Source organism: Hippopotamus amphibius, chromosome 1 (genome assembly GCF_030028045.1).
Source record: "Hippopotamus amphibius kiboko isolate mHipAmp2 chromosome 1, mHipAmp2.hap2, whole genome shotgun sequence".
In the NCBI taxonomy this organism is placed as follows: domain Eukaryota; kingdom Metazoa; phylum Chordata; class Mammalia; order Artiodactyla; family Hippopotamidae; genus Hippopotamus; species Hippopotamus amphibius.
This window is the reverse complement of record NC_080186.1, coordinates 60,077,319-60,098,697: the sequence shown is the minus strand read 5'-3', so window position 1 is coordinate 60,098,697 and position 21,379 is coordinate 60,077,319. Positions and strand designations below refer to the sequence as shown.

Genomic DNA, 21,379 nt, shown 5'->3' with positions numbered 1-21,379 from the left:
TTTTCTATAAGGTAGAATACTAAAAATGTTTTGAAATCTCTCATTTTAGGAATCTCTAAAGAGTTTTAATTAGGGAGTAAATTTATCTGATCATAGGCAGATTGTTACTTAAAGACTATTACCTTTAAAAAAAGACAAAAACACACAAAACTCCCAAAAGGCAAAGCATATCCTTTTGTAGCCAGACATTCAAACTGATACCTTCATTTTAAGTTGATAAAAGCTTACATGCTCTCAAACAGGATAGAAGCAACAGCTCAATCATATGGCTCTTTACAGTATTATCTGTAGTTACAGAGTAAATTCAGTTAAGTGTGTAAATACAGTGGGAAAATAAAGACAATCATGTAATTGCTTCAGTTTCGCTAGAGTTACTTAAGCATTACAGGAACAAATTTACACTTACCTTGGTGAAGAACTTCCATGTCATTACTATATTCTTTTAATACCACATGTAATGTTGGGTACTCAATGATCACTTTGTTCCTCAAATTGTCAAGGAGACCTTTGTCAGGATCCAGTTCATAATATCTTATAGTAAAAAAGCAAAGAAAAAAAAAAATAACAAAACCCTTTTATTTGAAATTACTCATAAATAAAATACATGAGTCCCTTACATTAAAAAATTTTAAATGGTGATGACATTAATAGTTATTTCCTTATAGTACAGTAAATTTACAAAGAAAATATAAAATCTTTTTATAGAGGTCCTAAAGCTAAATCAAAAGCATATCAAATAATGACATTAGTAAAGCTCTAGAACAAGTCATTCATTTTCACATGAAGTATGGGATAAAGGCTAACTTTTATATAATATCTATATTTGATGTGTCATAAACTTTTCTTGGCTAAAAATTCAAATTCCTCAAATATCTTTAGTTTGAGTTTTAAAAGAAAACCAAACAACTATCCCATTATAGTTTCTTGTAATATATAGTGGTAAAATAACTGGCTACAAAATACTTTTGTAAAAATGTAATTCTAAATTATAAACACTTTCTGAAAATATATATTACCATATAATTAAATTTGGCTTTCTTTTATTTTGAAATTAAAAAAAAAAACAAGTTTGAGTTTATGAAGTAAAAGCACAAAATTTAAATACGGAATTTATCTGCCATGATATCATGACATAGCCAGTAAATGTGTCACAGGTAATTAGATGGTAATATTCCTTAAAGTATGAAATTCTTAAGTCATTACTTAAAAAAAAGTTTTTTTTTTAGTTGATTAAAGATGTATGCCCCTAGCATTTGCCCTTGCTTGCTTTCTGAGGTAGGAAGAAAGGGGTGGAATTTCAGCTAGTTCACTTATAAGCTGCATAAAGGAATGTGCTGGCATGTGACTATCATGTCATGACAAAGAGGAGAAAGTAGAGAACACCTCCATTAGTGAAATGTAGAAGTTCTCCAACTTTTTTCTCCACCTCCACTGATGACAGATATTCACATGCAAAACACACATCCCAAGCGATACCAGGCCTGACATCTGGAACTCTGTCCTTTCCCCTTCCACTCAAGAAAGTACACTGGAATACCAGTGATCAAGAGTGAGGTTACATCGGGATACATTTGAATTGGCTATAATTTTAAGAGTAAATCATACAAATTGGTATTTCTTAATTAGTAACAAATTATTTGCACCATACCTTACAGCTAACTGAGACATGTAGCACACTTACTAAGAACTCTTGGTGTAGTGATTTCTCTGTGTTCTAAGTCTGTCCCGTGCAATAGTTTCCAATAAGGGAAAAAAGAAGTGCTTAACAAAATGCAAAGCCGAGCCCATTATAAAAACTGATTTCTTTTTAAGAAGTGGGTGACAAATGAGAGAACAACTGTAAAACCAAAACTTTACTTACGTTTGCCTGACCACATGCCCCACTACTGGAATTAAATCCTTCATATTAGAATCATAGCATATTTTTATGTTGAAAAGAAACTTGAAATGCAAAACACTCAGTTTCCCTAAACCAGCCACCCTTGTGCCCATAGGCCACAGAACACATACATTCTTTTCCCTGTGTAATATAATACAGATGTGCTTACAATACTTTAAAAGTGGTTCCAGCATTCAAGGATTAAATGCGTCACATCTTTTACACATTATTTTCCTTTGAAACAAGCAGTGTTTTTAAAAAAGTTCTCAATGATTATACAAGAGAGAGACTGAATTAGATATAAAAGTATAAAATTAACTTATAAAGTAAAATATAAAGTGGATATACCTAAATTTTTCTTAGGAGAAAGCAAGACTTGAATTTTCAAATAGGAACTTCTCAAGTGGTATCCTACAAACACTTGTAGCAACTTATCTCTTGTGCATTTTAACTGAATCATAAGGCTTCTATTAAGAGATATTTCCCAAATAAGGGAATTGTTTTCTACTTATTTCATTTTTTTAAATAAATAATTTTCAGTGTAAACCTAATGTTTTAGGTATTTTATTTCTTTTAAAAATATTAAATCTTTGTTAAGCTTCTCTAGATTTCCAAAGCTGAAACAATTAAAAAAAAAAAAGAATTCTTCAAAAGCCACATGGTAACCAGAACCTAGTATTATTGCTGATATAATATAAAATATGATCCCAGCAGAGGAACATTTAGAGATTCTTAAAAATTACCATGTAATAAATTATACGTTATTTCAATCTTAAAACTATAATTAATTACAACTGTTTAATTAAAAAAATTGGTCTCTATTTTATGTGACATGCAGGCTCTGTACGAAGCACTTAGGATGTAAAGATTTATATAAGAATTTATAATGAATTACTTTAAAAATATTTCATTCAAATGCAATGAAAATCTGGTATGTTGTGTAGTTTTAATGGGAACCACTGAATTTTATTTAGTGTTTTCCCAAAGATGTTGCAAACTTCTAATCACAGCAATATTGCTATTGTCAATAAGCTTCAAGGCCTCAGTTTTCCAGTCTTTCACTTACAATGGGTCAGACTTCACTAGACAACCTTTAACTGAAATTCTGAATTTCTTTGACTTTTCTACTACTAGTGGTTACTCTTAGTCTACCATTAATATTTGCCAATAATTAAGAAGTAAATTTTGTAAACTGTTTTATAAAGAAAAGCTATTAAATGCAGATGGGTAACATTTTGTGGACCAGGGTTTAGTTAAACGAAGCAGTAACTTTTAGTGGTTGCTTGGGTTTGGAGTCTAACGCTGAGTTAAAGTCCTGACTCCATCACTTACTGGTCTGTGAATCTGGACAAGTTACTTAACTTCATTAATCCCTAGTTTCCATGCTTGAAAGTGGAGATAATAATCATTTCAGAGAGTTATTACGAGGGCTAAATGATAAAACACAGAAACTGTTAGCTCATTTACTTAAGCTGTGAACACAGTTTTACAGTTGTATTTACCTAAAATAGCAACGCATTCTTACAGAAACTTAGTACAGGGCAAAGTCACTGAACTTCTTCAGTAACAAAGAATGGCACTTATTATGTAAGCACTGAGACACTTGTTTGCGTCTTTATGCATTCTGCATTTTAAATGCAGCCCTACAACTTTCCGTATAACTTTCAAAGCATTATTTTGTATTTCATTTACTTCCAAGAGGCTACAGCTACTTTGAATGTTTCTGTTTCCATTATCTTGAGGCAAGTAGTAGAGTCCAGCTTGGCACTGCCCAAAACATTTAGGTGTTAGCTCCTCTGCAAGCTGGTAAGTCACGTAATCCTAAGGGTCAGCTTCATCTTTTCTGCAATTTTCATCAACTCTGGTGTTCCCATTAGTAAAAGGGCTCTGCTACCACAAGACAAACTACTTGGGTTTGAAAGAATTAAGATACCAACATTTGTCTTTTCTTTTACCCTTAGGGACCCTCAGACATTTCCTCTTGTTATTTCACTTGCTTACTCTCACAGGCTCACCAGCTGACCCTGCTTGAGGCAGCTTCACAGGGGCTCTGGAAGGGCAGCATAGCTCAGGAGGCTAAACAGGTGTTACAGTGTTTAACATCATATAAATAAAAGTTGTCTTGATACACAAGGGTATGCTTTTAATCTTGGCTCTGTTCCTAACTTTCAAAGAAACTGGCCAAGTTCCTCAACTTCTTTGTTTGTACTTTATTAGCAAATTATGATTTTTTTAACTTCCCATAACTCAAAAGGAGACAGAATTTAAAAAAAAAAAAAAGTCACAAACCCATCTCTTTCCCATTTGATCACTGATACCCCTTAGATCACTTCCCCTTCCATCCCCTAATAAAATACTTACTGAAAATCTAATAGGAATCCCTAGGCCACAGAAGTTTTCTACGACAAAATAAAGTCATCGGATGAGTTGATCAAGATCCCCCCAGCTCTAAAGTTCAAGTTTTGATATTTACCCACCAAAGGTAGCACTTAACCTATATTCCTAATAGTTGTGTGTATTTATTTCTTAATTTAGGTTTCTAGGTTAAAAGTGCAACAAACTGATTCCAAATGAACACAGTTGAATCTTTTGCTGTACTTAACCTTAATATAAATCAGTTTATTGTTATCTGATAGCTAAATGTTTTTAAAAATAAATAAGTTCACTGACTCATTCACAACATTGGCTGCGTTGAGTCTTCGTTGCTGCACACGGGCTTTCTCTAGTTGACGTGAGCAGGGGCTGCTCTTCGTTGCAGTGGGTGGGCTTCTCAGTGCGGTGGCTTCTCTTGTTGAGGAGCACGGGCTCTAGGCATATGGGCTTCAGTAGTTGTGGCACTCAGGCTCAGTAGCTGTGGCTTGTGGGCTCTAGAGAGCAGGCTCAGTAGTTGTGGTGCAACGGGTTAGTTGCTCTGTGGCACGTGGGATCTTCCCAGACTAGGGCTCGAATCCGTGTCCCCTACACTGCAGGTGGATTCTTAACCATTGCACCACCAGGGAAGTTCTGAACGTTTTAAAAGCATGGCTCATCTTGGTATTGACTGAATTCAGTAAGGTTCCTGAATCAATTATAAACTAAATGTTTCAGATTTATGCTTATCAAGTTCCTTTAAAATAAGTAATTTAGAAGTACTAAACTTATTTTAATAGAGCAGAAAGAGAACAGATTAAGTGAACGAACTAACTTTTAAAATCCAAATGAAAAGGAAGAAAGAAACCAGATTATTAATGAAGACCTGGAATACGAGAATAAAGGATACATAAATTCCAACTAAAACATATAAAAGCAAACTAAGTACAGGGGCCAGTTTTTTTAACTTTTCTGTTTAAAAGAAAAAAAGGCATTATTTAAAATTTCTCCAAACAATACTCCTGTGTGACAATTTTTGCAACTCGACTGTCCATGTTACATTAGAAACAGATTTTGTCAAAGTTATCTAATTTCTCTTGGTTTTCGTATTAAAACAAAATAACAGTAATTGAATTACTGGTTTGCTGCACTTTGTTTTGGGACTTTTATGTAATTTATGTAAACGTGTAAATGAGGACTCCACATGTTTGAGGAGGGGCACCAGTCATGAGTGAGTAGTGCAGACACACGCCTCCATTCAGAAAGCTCTACGGCTCAGAAAATCGCGGGTGGATGATCCCATGCTACTGATGACAGGAAAGGTATGGGATGTGGTGAAATAAAGTGACCAATTACACATTTTAAAACATGCTTTAAAGAGGGCCTTACAAGGCTCTTGTTCTAGATGCCATTTGTTCAGGCTTTCCATATCCTCACTAGTAAGCTCAATTACTTTTAAATCCACAACGCTTGGGTTCCAACCTTATCACAGATCCTTACAAGCTGTGACTCCTCAAGGGTACTCAGTTTTCCTCATCAGTATAATGATGGACAAGTTATCTACTCATCAGCTAGCTTGTAAAGATTAAAGGTAACAGGTGAAAGTGTTTCTAAAATGTAACTTGCCAAACTAATATTAGTAATAAGACTTTATAATTCAAAAGTAATTTAGCACCTTTAGCAGGGAAATAACATACTTATCAGGAATTATGTTCATGATCTTTATAATGGACTAGTTAGTAGAAAAAGCACAAACTTTGTAGAGAAAAAGACCTGAGTCCAAATCCTGGCTTTGTAACTGTAACTTGGTTTCTTTGGGTAAGTCAATTTCTCAGGGCCTAAGGTTCCTATCTTGTAAAGTAGAGACATAATATTTACTTCCTTAGAATTAATGCATGTAAAATGTTGTAAGCAATGCTTCGCATTCATTCATCAATCAATTTCTAAAATATTTATTTAGTGTCTACGATGTACAGATAGTCTGCTAGGTAATGGAAGTTCACAGAAATAAACCCCACAGTTTACTGGGAGTGCCAGTCAAATAAACAAACTATCACATTTCATTGGGACAACTGTCATAACAGAAATCTAAAGCTAAATAGATATAAACCTTCTCTCTTCTCCCTTATTCACCTCCAAATGTCCTTTCAGACTGCACATATCTATAATATTGAGGCACTTCGTTTGCTAACCCTAGCTCCCCTCCTCCTCCATGAATTTTCTCCTAATTAACATCAGGAATTTTAATTAGCCTTACTCTTGTTAACGAAACATATGCTTCCTCTGATGCTAGACTAAATGCAAGAGTCTGATTAGTACAGACACATCTTCGATCTTTATTAGGAAGTATCACTTTGGAAAATATGATCACATTCCTCAGAGCAACTTTTGCTTAAATGTGAAATAGTTCATGAATCAACTACACCATAGAATTATATTATTTTAGAGTTAGAAAAAACTTACTCTACTTTTTTTTGTCTTCCAGGTGAGGGCATTGAAGCCCTGGGAAGTATCTTACTCAGGGTTGCTCAAGGAGATGCAGAGTTGGCACTACAAAGCCAATCTTTTGAGTTCTTCACTCAACTGTCTGCTTATTCCTTACTCAACACATATTTACTGAGGTCTACCATGTACTCAGTGCTGTTCTAGGAACTGGGAATACAATGGTGAGCTATTAGGTATTAACTAGAGATGAAAAGATGAAGGTAGGAAGAAAGTGCATATGCAAGGTAGATAGAGGATATGGGAATACACACAGAATTCATAGTTTTGGTACTTATAAATTTCAGCAAGAGGTCTGAAGCACTTTGGCTAAAATAAAGTATCAGAATCACCTAGAAATTTCAATGAATTACGTCATTATTCTCTCTGAAGAGTACATAAAGTTAGACACAAATTACTAAGTAACTTAATTAGAATGGATAAATTTAGTGGATTAATATCAAGTTGAGAGTTAAAATTGATTTTCCAAGATTTTAGAGAAAAACTCTTATATTTTATATAATCCCCTTAATCAATAATCAAAATAGTACATATTTCAAATGAGATAATTACTACAGAAATTGTAAGCTTAGATTTTTAAGACTTTGACCACCATAACACCTTAGATCTACTTTTCAGTATAGCCTCTCAAATTAAAATTCTCAAGTACACAGCAGCTGAAACTTCAAACACTCACCTAGCTGTGCCAACTAGCTGAGCTTCAGCTTCCCTAGAGCTAAGTAAGAGTAAAATTCCCTCGAGCTAAGTTTACAATTCTTATCATAAAGCTGCCTCAAGCAGAATGCCACACATGAAACCCACTACATCACTGGACATGTCATCTCTGAGATAATAAAAGTATTTAGCATCCTCCTCTACATATTTTCTTTATGTGTATGGACATTCTTCAGTTTAATTCTAACATTTTCTAGTCCTTAAATGATCCCTTGTTTCCTTTGTTCTAGAGACTAGATCCAAAATGTGGCCAAAGTTTAAGACCATTTGCAGCATGTACTCATCCTGATTGTGATTCTCACTTTGGAAAATAATCAGTAATCCCAAAGAGGGATAACATAGAACTGGGATTGAGTTCCACATTATCTAAGAACATGCACTGTGGTCATTTATGGCACTGAGAGGCATGTGCAATATTGCAAAGAACATACCAAGGCTTTGGAGACAGGTGGGCTGAGGTTTGGATCTAGGTTTCACCGGTTAGTGGTCACGGAGCTGCAGTCAGGGCTCTCCAGAGCAACTAAACATATATATCTATAACGTATAATGTATGTACAGTGTAACGTAATTATAATGTATATAATGTGCTTAACAAAGTACCTGAAAAACAGTAGGAGGCACTCAATAAGAGGGTGTCATCAATACTTATTATGTTCCATAAAGACATCCATCAGCCTCTAGATTTAACTCGTTTTATTTATTTTTTTTCGATCTTAATTGGAGTATAATAGCTTTACACTGTTGTGCCAGTTTCCACCGAACGACAAGCGCATCAGCTGTATTTATACATATGTCCCCATATCTCCTCCCTCTTGAGCCTCCCTCTCACCCCTCTAGGTCATCAGCAATCATCAAATTGATCTCCCTGTGTTCGGCAGTTGCTTCCCACTAGCTATCTATTTTACATTTGGTAGTGTATAAATGTCAATACTACTCTTTCACTTTGTCCCAGCTTCTCCCTCCCCCGTTCCCCATGTCCTCAAGTCCATTCTCTACATCTGTGTCTTTATTCTTCCTCTGCCACTGAGTTCATCAGTACCATTTTCTAAAATTCCATATATATGTGTTAGCATATGGTGTTTTAGCCCTGATTTTAAATCACCCTTGCAGCAAACATTTTTGTGTGTGTATATTTGGGAAAACTTATTCAGGTTCTTCACACTTTTCTGCTTATACATAACTGAAAATAATTTAAGAAAACTGATATTGTTGTACATTTTAAAACAGACATCTAAAATTTCATTTAAAATCTTTACTCACAAGTTTAAATAGATATAAAGAACATAATTTATAGTATAATATAAATATTAATGATTTAACATGAAAATGTTACATCACTCATGTAAATTCACTAGAATCTAAGTAAAATGGGAGTGCTATCAGTATCATCAATTTAAAAACCATATGAACTAGTTCTTCCTTAATATTTAGAAATCTTATATGGTTTCCTTTTCTTCTTGATTGTACTTTACTATTAGTACAAAACTGATCAAAAACACAAACATATTACAAACATTTAAGGTAAAACTTTACTGGAAATGTATTTCTTAACGTGATGGGTGAACACTGATGATGGCATCTTCTATTACATGCAAGGTTGTTTACAATTGATTCTTAGATTAGGTGATTTCCCCCTATTTATCTCTGCAGAATTCATTACTAGAATTAAATTCCAAAAGGAAAACAAAAGGAAGTTTAATCTCATCTAGAGAGCACACTGCTGTTATTCACTAACCCTTCCTTCATCAGTTATTTTCAAGGGATCTAACTAAGAGGCAAAAATGGTCTCTGGCTATTTACATAAGACAAGGCATCTGAAAGTAGTTAATGCTGTTCTTAGAAATCTGGAATTCCTTTAATGTTCTCTGATATATATTTAATTCTGTACCATTACTATCAAAATAATCTTAACTTCCAAGGTTTTCAGTTCTCTAATGGTAGAATATTTTTTATAAACCCTAACTTTTAACATATATATTTTAAATTTCCTATTTAGAATATCTTCAAAGAATACTTTTCAATCATTCTCTGTAAGTCTGAAATAAGATTTAATTTTCTACTTCTAGTTCAAGGCAAAGGGTACAGACTAATATCTTTAAGGATGCAGAAATTTGACTTCAAAAATTTATCCTAATTTTAAATGACATATTTCTTTATACAACTTCAACAACTCAACTGAATAAACACCTACCAAAAATTTATTAAACAGAAAACATGTCAGACACTTGTATGGGATTCAAAAATGTCTTCGAGGAGTTTACCATCCTGGACAGTTTCTCAAAGTGTGGTCCCAGGGATAACTTACATCAGGGTTTCTTGGGAGGCAGAGACTTTAAAAAATGCAGGTTTCTGGGTACTAAGATCGACTAAACCAAAAACTCTGATGGTGGGCTGAAAACCAGCATTTTCATCTGTCCTAGATGATTATGATGGACACTGAAATCTGAGAAGCAATGTTCTGAGAAAAGAAATACAGGTTAAATGATCAGGTGATGAGATGCTTATGGTTTAAGGTAGCAAAATCAGCCAGTAGGTGTATGGGCTAGGTGAAAAGCAAGAAGGAACCTGGCAGGACTACGAGGTGAAGCAGGAGCAGGCAAGAGACCAGGCTCTTAGAATCAACAAAGGTGAGAGATGGTGTCTTACAGGAGGAGTTGAGACTCTAGGAAGTCAGAATCTGAGCAAATAACATGAACTGGGAGGTCACTCTGCTTTAAAGTAGAAGGCAGAAATAGAGACACAGATGTAGAGAACAAACATATGGACACCAAGTGGGGAAAGTGGGGTGGGGTGGGATGAATTGGGAGATTGGGATTGCCATACATACATTACTAATGAGAAAAAAAAAAATCAAATTGTACACTTTAAATATATGCAGTTTAATGTATGTCAATTGTATCTCAATAAAAGTTTTTAAATAAAAAAAAATAAAGTAGAAGGCGGTCTTTGCTTGCTGGTGGGTGGGTGTTAGTGAAAGTCAAAAAGATGTCAGGTGGATATTACTTGAGGCCTTTACATAGGCAAAACCAATTTCTCCAAAAGGTGTAGGAAAAAGTATCTTACCTCTTCACTGCAAATGATTCTGAAATATTTCATGTTACAGATCCAAAGAAAGTAATATAACCTTAGCTTTTTATTTAAAAAACATCCTCTCAGCATGGAAATAAAATCATCCAAGAGAAACAGCTCATTCTTTTGCTGGTTGCTTTTTTTTAAAAAAAAGAAAAAAGTGTTCCAAAATTATTAACTACAACCAGTACAGTAGGAAACAACTAATAGAATCTGTGCAAATACAATATGGTAGTCCCTCCCCAAAAGAGTAATAATCTTCTGTGATGTTCATGAAATTGAAGCTTAGATAATGCTTTAATTAGGCTTGGGCTTAAAGTCTCAATTCTTGGCTCTGTACACCAATTTTTGGAAGTAGAGTGAAGGCAATTGGTCTGTGCATCCACCAAAAGCTGACATGCAAAGACGCCCATGTCTTCCACTGGGCACCTGCTATGCCATATATATTAAATACATATCTACTGTAGCATTACCACATACCTAGCTCCCCTCCTCAACTGTGAGAATCTTGAGGGCTAGTCTTTTAGATGCCCGTGTGTTCCTAGGGCTCAGCACTGTGCTGGCACCTGGAAGGCGCTCAGTGACTACTAACTGAATAAATGAAAAATAAAAACTTGATCAATCTGAACCCATTGATACTTTAGGTCAAGGTTACATATTAGAAAGCTTGTGCTACTTTTTCAGAAGAAATTATTATCTATTTATTTATTTAGGACTGTGAAGACATTTCTATTTTTTAAATTTTTTTATTTTTAACTTTTTATTTTATATTGGAGTATAGCCAATTAACAATGTTGTGATAGTTTCAGATGCAGAGCAAAGCGACTAAGCCATACATATCATGTATCCATGAAGAAACTTTAAATTACACTTGGCAGTTGTTTTAATAATCTCTCTCTTTCTCATTTCACATATTGAGAATTGAAGCCTGAAGGAATTGGCAAACTATGGTCAGCAGGCCAAATCCTGCCCATTGTCTGTTTCTGTAAATAAAGTCTTACAGTCATGCTCATTCATTTATGTATTGTCTATAGCTGTTTATGTGCTACAATGGTGGACTGACAATTGTGACCGTATGGCCCACAGGGCCAAAAATATTTACTGTCTGGCCTTTTGCAAAAAACCTGTCCAAATCCTGCTTTAGATTATTAAAATGGTATCAACACCTAGCACACAGCAGGCACACATATATTTAAGTGAATTAGTATATTACTTATTAAAAAAGTTAAGACTGAATTCCTATTATGGGAAAGTCACTGACTCAGCACTGCAGGAAATATAAAGATGAAGATGCCTAAGGCAGCCACCATCTTCAAAAAGGAGTTTATCATCATACGGGATGTTTCATTGGGATAAAATATAAGACAGGATTGTGGGAACCTACGAGAAGTTTTTGAGGCTCAAAGGATAAGGAAATTACATCCAGTTGAGGGAAAGGATAGACTTCTCTGTAGACACTGATAAACAATAAATCTCAGAAGAATGGAAAGGAGAGAACACAGAGAAGACTCTTTATGGAGGCCGACCACGTAAGGCAGGGTGGCGAGGGAGAAGTGAAAGATGCCTCTAAGGTCATATAACTTGCTTACAAGAAAAATGACAGTGCCAATAACAAGGAATGGCTGTCAACATTTATTAACTGTTTATTAGATATCAGGAACATAAACAGCCCATTTAATCCTCATTTGAAACAACACACACACACACACACACACACACTGGGAACAAATAGATGTGGTGTGATGACACCTAAACATGTTGAGTTTAAGATTTAATCAGATGTGTAAGTGAAGATAGGTGCAAATGAGGATTTGAAGTCTGGTAGAAAGGCTGAATATCTCCAGATCTGGGAGTCATTTGTACAGAAATAACAGTTGACGACATCTTAAAGTAGCTCCTGAAGCTTCATATTCTTCCAATATTAATTTATGTTGAAAGAAATATAAACTAACATGACTGGGTATCTGCCCCCTTGTGGTTAGTGGTGCGTGACCTGTTGGGAGCATAGCTACTACTGAACTTAAGAGTACTTCCCAGAGGTGTAAGAAATCATTTGGCTGAAAGAAGCCGTTATTTTTTAAAAAGTAATACATAATAAGTCAACTTATTATTCCAGCCACATGGAACTTTTTTGTTTAAACAGATTTCCTCCATTTACTAAGAAAAGTAATTTCTAGGATTACAACAAAAACTCTTACATGCATTGAGTCAATTCAGCAAGATGTTGACCTAAATGTTGCAATTTATAATATATGAATGATACATATTTACTGAGAGTGATTTGCTATGCGCCTGGCATCATATGAAGGAGCTGACATGCATTATCTGAAAGCAGTCTTCACAACAATGTAGTACCGTCTGTCTTGATTCCCATTTTCAGATGGGAAAAGAGATTTAGTAACTTTCCAAAGCCTGTATCAAATTTATAACATTATTTCAAATTTATAGAAAATCTACTTTGATGTAGATTTTTGGATAAGAGCAAAACGGTTATTTTGGAACATCTCATAATTTGAGTTAGGTTTGAGAAACAGCGATTTAATAAATTTAGTACTGTATTTGTAATGGTAAGACTCTTCGTCAACAAAGCCTAACCTGGAACCTAAAGTAAAATAAGGTCTACTTCTCTACAGATTATGTATTCTGGAAGGATATTACTATTTCTTACTGGAATGTGATATAATCTTCTTCTGAAGAGAGCCTAGTAATAAGGCATTAGTACAGAAAGGCCATTATTTTTGAAAATAACATTCAAGAAATGGTGCCACTTCTACTTGAAACTCAATGTGCCCTAAGCCTCTCCAGGCCTTACCTTCTTCATCTCTCAGAGACATCCACATCAGGTACCCCAGTCACCCTTGGTTCATGTCTGTTTTCTCCACTATAACAGAATTTTACTCTACTCAGTCTTGTATAAACCCTAATTTTTATTTATATGCCTAGAAGAGTAAATGTGCTTAATTAATGGCTTTTGAGTAAATTTGGAAAGAATCGTCCCACAACAGCTTAAACCACATCTTTATCAAAATCAGCATCTTATATAAACATCAAAATAGAAAAGTAAGCATAAAAAACAGAAAATGTATCTGATTTCATTATGGAAAATAAATGATTCCATTAATAAGTAAAATATAGTTCTAAAATTTAATACATTTGGAAAATTACAATTGAATGGACAGTATCAAAGCTGGGGGTATTCTAACTTCTCTTGTCAATAGTAAGTTAGCAGCAATACAATGGCTGTCTCTGATGGTGCCTGGCGTTACCAACATAGGCTTTTCTGCTTCAAAACATTCACTTACTTTCTGAGAACAGAAACCTGCTGAGAAATGAAGTGGCAAGAGGGTACCTTACATGAATTCTGCTCCACTGGAATGTAAGCTCCATAGAGACAGGAATGGTTTTCCTTGCTGCTATCAGCGTAATGTCTAGAACAATGCCTGGACCACAAGGGGTACTCACTAAGTGTTTGTTGAATGAATGAATGAATTTACTTAAGAAGACATATTCGCTTTTACAAGAAGATACAAGTATAAACCCTGTGTATTCTGGAAAGAAAACTCTGAAATAGATAAGCAACAAATTCCTTAGGGTTAGACATACATTCTATGATCACCTAAATTTAAAAATAAAAGTTGTATATGGCAAAGCTAAAGCCTGGAAACATTTAAGATTGCTCTAGCTGATCAGGTATGTCATGGGACAATTGTCATAAACCCTTCAAGAATGGAAAACACAACCAGTGGAAACTGGCAATACCAAGAATTTGGTAAAAAGACTCTACTCTGAAGTTACTGGAATGCTATAAATCATATGATACATTTAAAATCAGAAAGCCACAAGGAAAATACATGTTTCTACCTTCTAAGTACTTTTCAGGAAATAATAAAATCCTCCTTATCTTAAATTAGAAGCCCACATTTTGTAACCTATAATAATCTTACTTAGATGTTCTCTTTAATGATATAACTGTAATTAAGTATACGACCAAATGTGAATGCTCATCCTAGCCTATCTATAAATGTATTATCTGGTGAACACTGGTTTAAAAATCTTTAACTAAAAAAAGAATCTATTTCTAAATGTATGAGGGTGAGTCAGAAATCATCCGCACTCTGGTTATATTAAAACTTCTGCTGGGCGCACTGTTTTATCAGCGCTTTCCGTTCAAGGCTACTGTCTCCCCAGTTACTGCTGTGCAGGTGTGAACATGTTACATCAGTTCATTTGTAACTGCAGTGCGAGCAAAAATAGATGCCCCACTTGGAATTTGCACAAAAGAAGAGCAGGGTGCAGTGATTCGTTTTTTGTGGTCTGAGGGTGTACCTGGTTTTGTTATTTATCAAAGACTTTGTGCACCATGTGTAGAAGTGTTCTGTCATGAAGAATTGTGTATGAATGGACAGAGATGCTTATTGAAGAGCTGAAGCCTAAACTTCAGATTAAACACAGAGGACTGCTATCCAAGGGCACTGTGATCTTGCATGGCAATGCACACCCTCACACTTCTGCCCACACTGTCAACACTCTGCAAAAACTTCATTTTGAAGTGTTAAAGCATCCTCCCTATAGTCCGGATCTTGCTCCATCAGACTTTCACCTGTTTGGTCCCTGAAAGCAGTCCTACGAGGATGAAGATTCACTTCTGATGATGAAGTGAAGACAGCAGTGCATTCGTGGCTTGCAGCTCAGCCTAAAACATTTTTTAATGTGGGAATACAAAAGCTTGCTGACAGATGGATAAAGTATATTGAAAAACAAGGAGATTATGCTGAAAAATGATGTATTTGTCTTTTCTAAAAGTTAATTAAAATAAATTCTACAGCCAGAGTGTGGATAATTTTTGACTCACCCACGCATCTCCACAGTATCTAATTTCATTATTTATGATTAGAAAATACTAATAAAACTGTGAAGTTTTGTGAAATTAGGATAACTATATCTTAAGGCTGACTTAACAGTCAGAAATACAAGGATGTACCCCAACTTAGGTCCACTTCCGTGATAAAAGCTATGTCAACTGTAGTTCCTATTATTATTGCCTTAAGGTGATAATATCACTAGTCAAAGTTAAATAGCGTGGCAATTTTTAAATACAAAATTCTAGACCTTGGTTGCAAACTTCTGCTTCCCCTTCTTTGATGGTATTTTCATGTATCATTGAGTTCAAGTAAACAACTCAAATGGGGGAATCTGGAGGACATGTTTTCTACATGGTTAAGTTAAAGTCATAGTACTTTTCATGTTACTCTGTCTGGCTCAGGTTTAGTAACAAAACAGCCTATTCTAGGTATTCCTTAAAGTCAATACCACTCATCTTTTACTTTATTAAATCTATCATTCCCCCCACCTTTGGGGATTAAGAAGGGTAGCCCAAGGCCCAATCAATGTCTTTTTTTGGTTCCTAAAGAAGGAAAGTCATAAAATAAGAGAAAATAAAGGACCTTAAAAGGAAATGGAGCCCAGAGAAGTTGAGTGTCAGAATTAGGTTATCTGACCTTCACTGCAGTGTGCTCCTTTGAACTTTTTTTGGTGGAGGTTTATCTTCTTTGGTTCTTTGTTAAAATAAAACCTACTGGGCTTCCTGGGTGGCGCAGTGGTTAAGAATCCGCCTGACAATGCAGGGGACATGGGTTCGATCCCTGCTCCAGGAAGATCCAGCATGCTGTGGAGCAACTAAGCCCGTGTGCCACAACTACTGAGCCTGTGCTTTAGAGCCCGTGAGCGACAACTATTGAGCCCATGTGCTGCACCTACCGAAGCCCACACGCCTAGAGCCCGTGCTCCGCAACAAGAGAAGCCACGGCAATAAGGAGCCCGTGCACCACAATGAAGAGTAGCCCCCACTCAATGCAACCAAAGAAAGCCTGTGCACAGTAAAAAAAAGACCCCACACAGCCAATTAAATAAATAAATAAATAAATTAAAAAAAAAAAGCAATGCTTCAAAAAAAAAAATAAAGTAAAATAAAACCTACCAATCTCACTAATATCCTCCTGTGTTTTGGTCTTTCTATGCTCTGATTTCTTTCTATGCAACTGCCAGAAATGGTTTTACCAACTGCTCCCCACCTCTGGGTGATGTTATGCTGCAGGCATTTCCTCCACTCTCCTAGAAAACCCTGTCTCCTAGGACAAGGTGAGATTGCCATACCCTTCCCTATTTCATAGATTTATAGTACATATTTCCAAGTCAAAAATGAATGCTATCTGGGCCTAAGCAGTCTGTCCTAGACTATAAACTTTATAATATTCAGTATCCTACATTTACCTTTTATCACACACAATTTTGGTTTCCTTGAATGTTGGAAGAAGACGTTTTGTAGGAATTCATTTATCTGCTGTAGTAGTAATAAAAATAGTAATAGTAGCAGCAATAATAATAATAGTATGCATTTACCACATGCTAGATAATCTTAATCTCTCATGACAATCTGATTATTATCATCCCCAGTTTAGAGATGAGGAAACTAAGGCAAGTTAGGTTATGTAATTTACTCAAGTTAACATAACTGGAAACAGGTAGAATTGGGATTCAAATCCAGCTCTGCTTTCACAGCTTGGATGCTTAAATCTCTAAGCTATACTAGCAGATGAGAACAATCAGATCTAGTCTGAACTGGATCTAGTAGTTTTGTTAATTAAACAATGGAAGACAGGGAAAGCATCACAGATCTTAAAGATCAATATTCTGCAATTCAGTGTAATGCCACATAAATGGCACTTAAGCAGACATTGCAGGGACTCTCAGAGATCTTTTAGCGTAGTCTACTTCATCATTCCTTTAATGAAGGAACAGAGAGCCCGGTGATATTAAAACCCGCAAATCACATGGTTTGTTAGAACCTGGCTTTCTTCACATTTCTATGTAGAGTTCTTTCCACTGTGATATATACAATGGTCAGTTCATCACATGAATTTTTTACTTCCAAAAGCAAAAGCTTGAAAATTGGAACTCTGTTGTACACAGTATTTCTTGAAATAAGTTAAAATGGGATTTAGAAATCTTTCAGTTGCACATATTATTTTCAAATATTCTAACCAGGGTGATTTTTCAATTGAATTTATTCTACATTAGGATAAGTGTGATTATTTAAACATTTTAATTTGAATGTCATTTTTAAAAGCCTAGGCTTTGTTGATAGACAGATAATTAGTAAAATAACTAGCCACTTTAACTAAGCAAGCTACGTAATTATATTACAGAACCAGAAAATATTTAAAGAAATAGAGGGGAAAAAAAAAAAAAAAAAAAAAAAAAAAAAAAAGAAATAGAGGGGACTTCCCTGGCAGCACAGTGGTTAAGAATCTATCTGCCAATTCAGGGGACACAGTTTCCATCCCTGGTCTGGGAAGATCCCACATGCCACAGAGCAACTAAGCCTGTGTGCCACAACTATTGAAGCCCGCAGGCCTACAGCTGTGCTCCGCCACAAGAGAAGCCACCGGACTGAGAAGCCTGAGCACAAAGAGTAGCCCCCACTCGCCGCAACTAGAGAAAGCCCACGTGCAGCAATGAAGACCTAAAGCAGCCCCAAATGGATAATTAATGATAAATAAGTCTTAAAAAAAAATAATAAAGAAATGGAGAGGGAAGCAATTTTACCTTACTAAATTTTGCTGCATATTTTCTACCTTCATTAAAATTCGGACCCCAGTCTGAGAGCAAACGTAGGCTTTCAACCTGAAATTAAAATGTCATATTAAAGGAAGCAAAAACTGATTTTTAGTGTATTTTAAAACTGTGTCTATGGAACACTAAGCATCTACAAGTAGCTAATAATAACATTTAAAATTTATCTATCCAAGCACAGAAAAGGTGTTAAAGATATTTTCTAAGGATCTGAATTCTTTACCTTTCTTCTCTCTGTACAGATTAACCTTGCTAATTTATTTATTTTTAAAAAACGTACTCAATTTGGTGGCAGGTATTTTGTCTTATTGTTAAATATATGACCAGTGATAACAATTAGATTATCAGTAATAAGAGGAAAAGAAACTCAACTATGATAGGGGTCCCAAAGACACTGCTTGATATGTGACACGGATCTGTTTGAATCCGGGGACCACTGCACCACTGTTTATGAAAAGTAGAAGATGAGATTTAATTAGAACTGAATCAGACCCTTTAGAATCCTCCAGTTTAAAATTTAAAACTAAGTATTTGTATCCTAAGCAGGTATCATCTGGGAAAAGAAATTCCTGCTCAGAAACACAAATAATTCACATACTAACAGTTTCCTTTTTTGAGTGTTGCCTACTATGTAGTAGGAACTGTATATATGGAATTTTAAAAAGCTTCATAACAACTCTATCTAGTAAACATCATCATTCTCATTTTACTGATGGAAAAAAGTTAAGGCCCGGAAGGTAAGTAGATGGGCTCCTGACTACATAGCTAATAAGGGACAAAATTAGCTATTCTAACCCAGATATTCATAACTGAGTCTTTCCACTGTGCTATGTTAACCTTTTTTGTCCATGTGTATTTCTGGACAGGAGGCAGAGTGTATATTTACTTAGTTTTATGAAGACTTGTCTGAAACAAGGTTTCCTGTCTTTAACTACTCGGAAACTCTTAATTTTCAGAGTTTTTATTTCAACTTTGAAAGGCAATTTAGTTTAAGGGGTAAGAGTACAGACTCTGACTCCAGACCGCCTGGATCTGAATCCTAGCTTCCCAACTTATTAGCTATTTGAAGTCACTTAACCACTTTAAGGTTCAGTTTCCCCATCTGTAAAATGGATATAATGGCAATAGTCTACCTTAAAGGGTTACTGTGAGCATTAAATGAATGAATACATTTATTATTATAAGCTTCAAAGAGTAACTGGAACACAGCAAATAGTGTTAAGTACTGTTACGACTATAACCAAAATCCTCACCCAAAGCATCATCTCTGACTGACAAAGCCTTGAGTACATACCAAGGAAATGGGATAGAAAGTAAATTGTATGGAGACATTGCATTCTAATAAAGACATGGCTTTATTTAATAAATACGCACATAATAAATACCTCAACATTTTTAATAATTTCAGGAAGTTACAAGATTTTTGAAACATACCTTTGACGAATTACAGGATCAGACTTTTCAGGATCAATGTAAGGTCTTAGGAGTTCATTAATAGTTTTATCATCTGGTACTCTTCCCAACAAAAACAAAACAAAACTTATTATTTATAATTTTCTATTAAGTGTTAATTTAGAATTACTAAATATGGTGGCTTTAAAAAAATAACTGAACACAGACCTTTTATTCTAGTCTTGGTAAAATATAACATCCTTTTAAGCAAAATTACTTAGGCAAAAAGCTCAAAAACACATCCTGCACACACTTAGCAAAGTTTTAAAAAATAATATTTTGAAATGCTCCCTATAAATCAATTATAAAAATACAAAGCCTCATTTAACATACACCTGTGTTCAACGATGAAAAGAAAGATATCACGGTGAAATATATTTGAAAGTTGCAGAAATCAAAAATCTGAAAAAAGGTTTCAGATGATGCTAGTTTCAGTGCATGTTCAAGTTTATTTATTCTAAATCATAAGACCAGGTTAAAAAATTGATACTACTCTCCCTGGAAACAAAGCATTTTAGGTTTACCAAATTTCCCATAAATATGTATGTACAGTGTTTTACACTATAAAGCTGTAGAAACAAAATTAAGACACTGTTTTGAACTAGCAATTTTCCTTAATCATTTATACATATTCATATATACTATTGTGTTACATAACCCCACCTGTAAAATATAAGCCCTTTCCCTGTCTTCAGTCTGGTATGCAACCTTAGATAAGAAAGTTCTTCTCTAAAATCCATATGACAATTACAAAGAGAGGACATTTATGCATAACATGAATATATGCTAAAGATATTATTTAAAAAGCAACTTTAAAATTTTCCTAACCAAAGGAATCAAACAGTATATCACCACTCAAAATTTTAAATACTTGAAATGTTCATAATATGAAAAAAGTATGACAAAAAACTTATGCAAATTAATTCCAATTCTGAGTATACACACATACATGTCTAAAATAATGTATTTTCTGAGGACACACTATGATGTTAATAGCAGTAATTTAATTGTAGTAGAATTTTGGGTTATTTTTCATTTCCTGTATAACCACCTAGTTTAAGATTCTTCCTCTTGACCCAGCCCTGTCGATTCTCCCTGCATCGCTCTCCTTAACTCCTGTCCCCATGCTGAAGTAAACACCATCATGATTTCTGTGCAAATCATTTCCCTTAGAGTTCTACCTCCACTACAGGAACTCCTAAAGTATACTTTCATTTTTTCCCCATATTTACATATGAAAATCATACTCCTCATTCTTCCTTAACTTGCTTTCTCACTCAACATTATTTTTGAGATTCATCCATGTTGCTATGTGTAGCTGGAGTTCATTCATTTTCAGTGGTGTGTAGCATTTCATTGTATGAATATACCACACTTGTTATCCATTCTACTACTGACATCACATATAAGTTAACAGTTTCTTTCAAATATGGAGACATAATGAAAACAAGTGAGTTCTTAAGAGACAGTGGTGATACTATACCTTTTTTCTACGTACACAGCTTGACTCTGAGGAAACTGGAGCTTCACATGCCAACAAAACTGTTGCTTTCTAAGAGAGAAATAATCATGTGGGGAATCAAGGAGACAAATGTCTGAACACAAAACTAACTTCTTGAATTTCTGTTTTCAGAAAATAATTCTAAAAGTATTCTTAGAATTTAACCTACGTTTTCTACTAAGAGCTATTATCTCTTTTCTAGGCTATTTTAGAGGCTATGTTTTTTTAAACAATATATATGCAAGAGGTTTTAAGAAGAAAAAAAATTAAGCAGAGCAGTT

At 34.8% G+C, this 21,379-nt stretch overlaps 1 protein-coding gene across 4 annotated transcripts in view; it reads right to left on the bottom strand.

Moving 5' to 3' along the window:
• The window catches only part of ZNHIT6 (zinc finger HIT-type containing 6), a 59,732-nt gene that overhangs the window by 6,689 nt on the left and 31,664 nt on the right, over positions 1–21,379 (bottom strand). For 3 of the 4 annotated variants that reach the window (XR_009049906.1, XM_057714300.1, XM_057714288.1), the window contains exons 6-10: positions 21,081–21,149; positions 19,580–19,660; positions 18,119–18,196; positions 407–531; positions 229–285 (exon numbers count right to left, since the gene is read on the bottom strand). Coding sequence is in view for 3 of the 4 variants with exons in the window: in XM_057714300.1 (XP_057570283.1) it covers positions 229–285; positions 407–531; positions 18,119–18,196; positions 19,580–19,660; positions 21,081–21,149 (410 nt within the window). In the remaining variant the exon portion in view is untranslated. The remainder of the gene's footprint in view (positions 1–228; positions 286–406; positions 532–18,118; positions 18,197–19,579; positions 19,661–21,080; positions 21,150–21,379) is intronic. The other variant, XM_057714310.1, reaches the window with a different exon arrangement.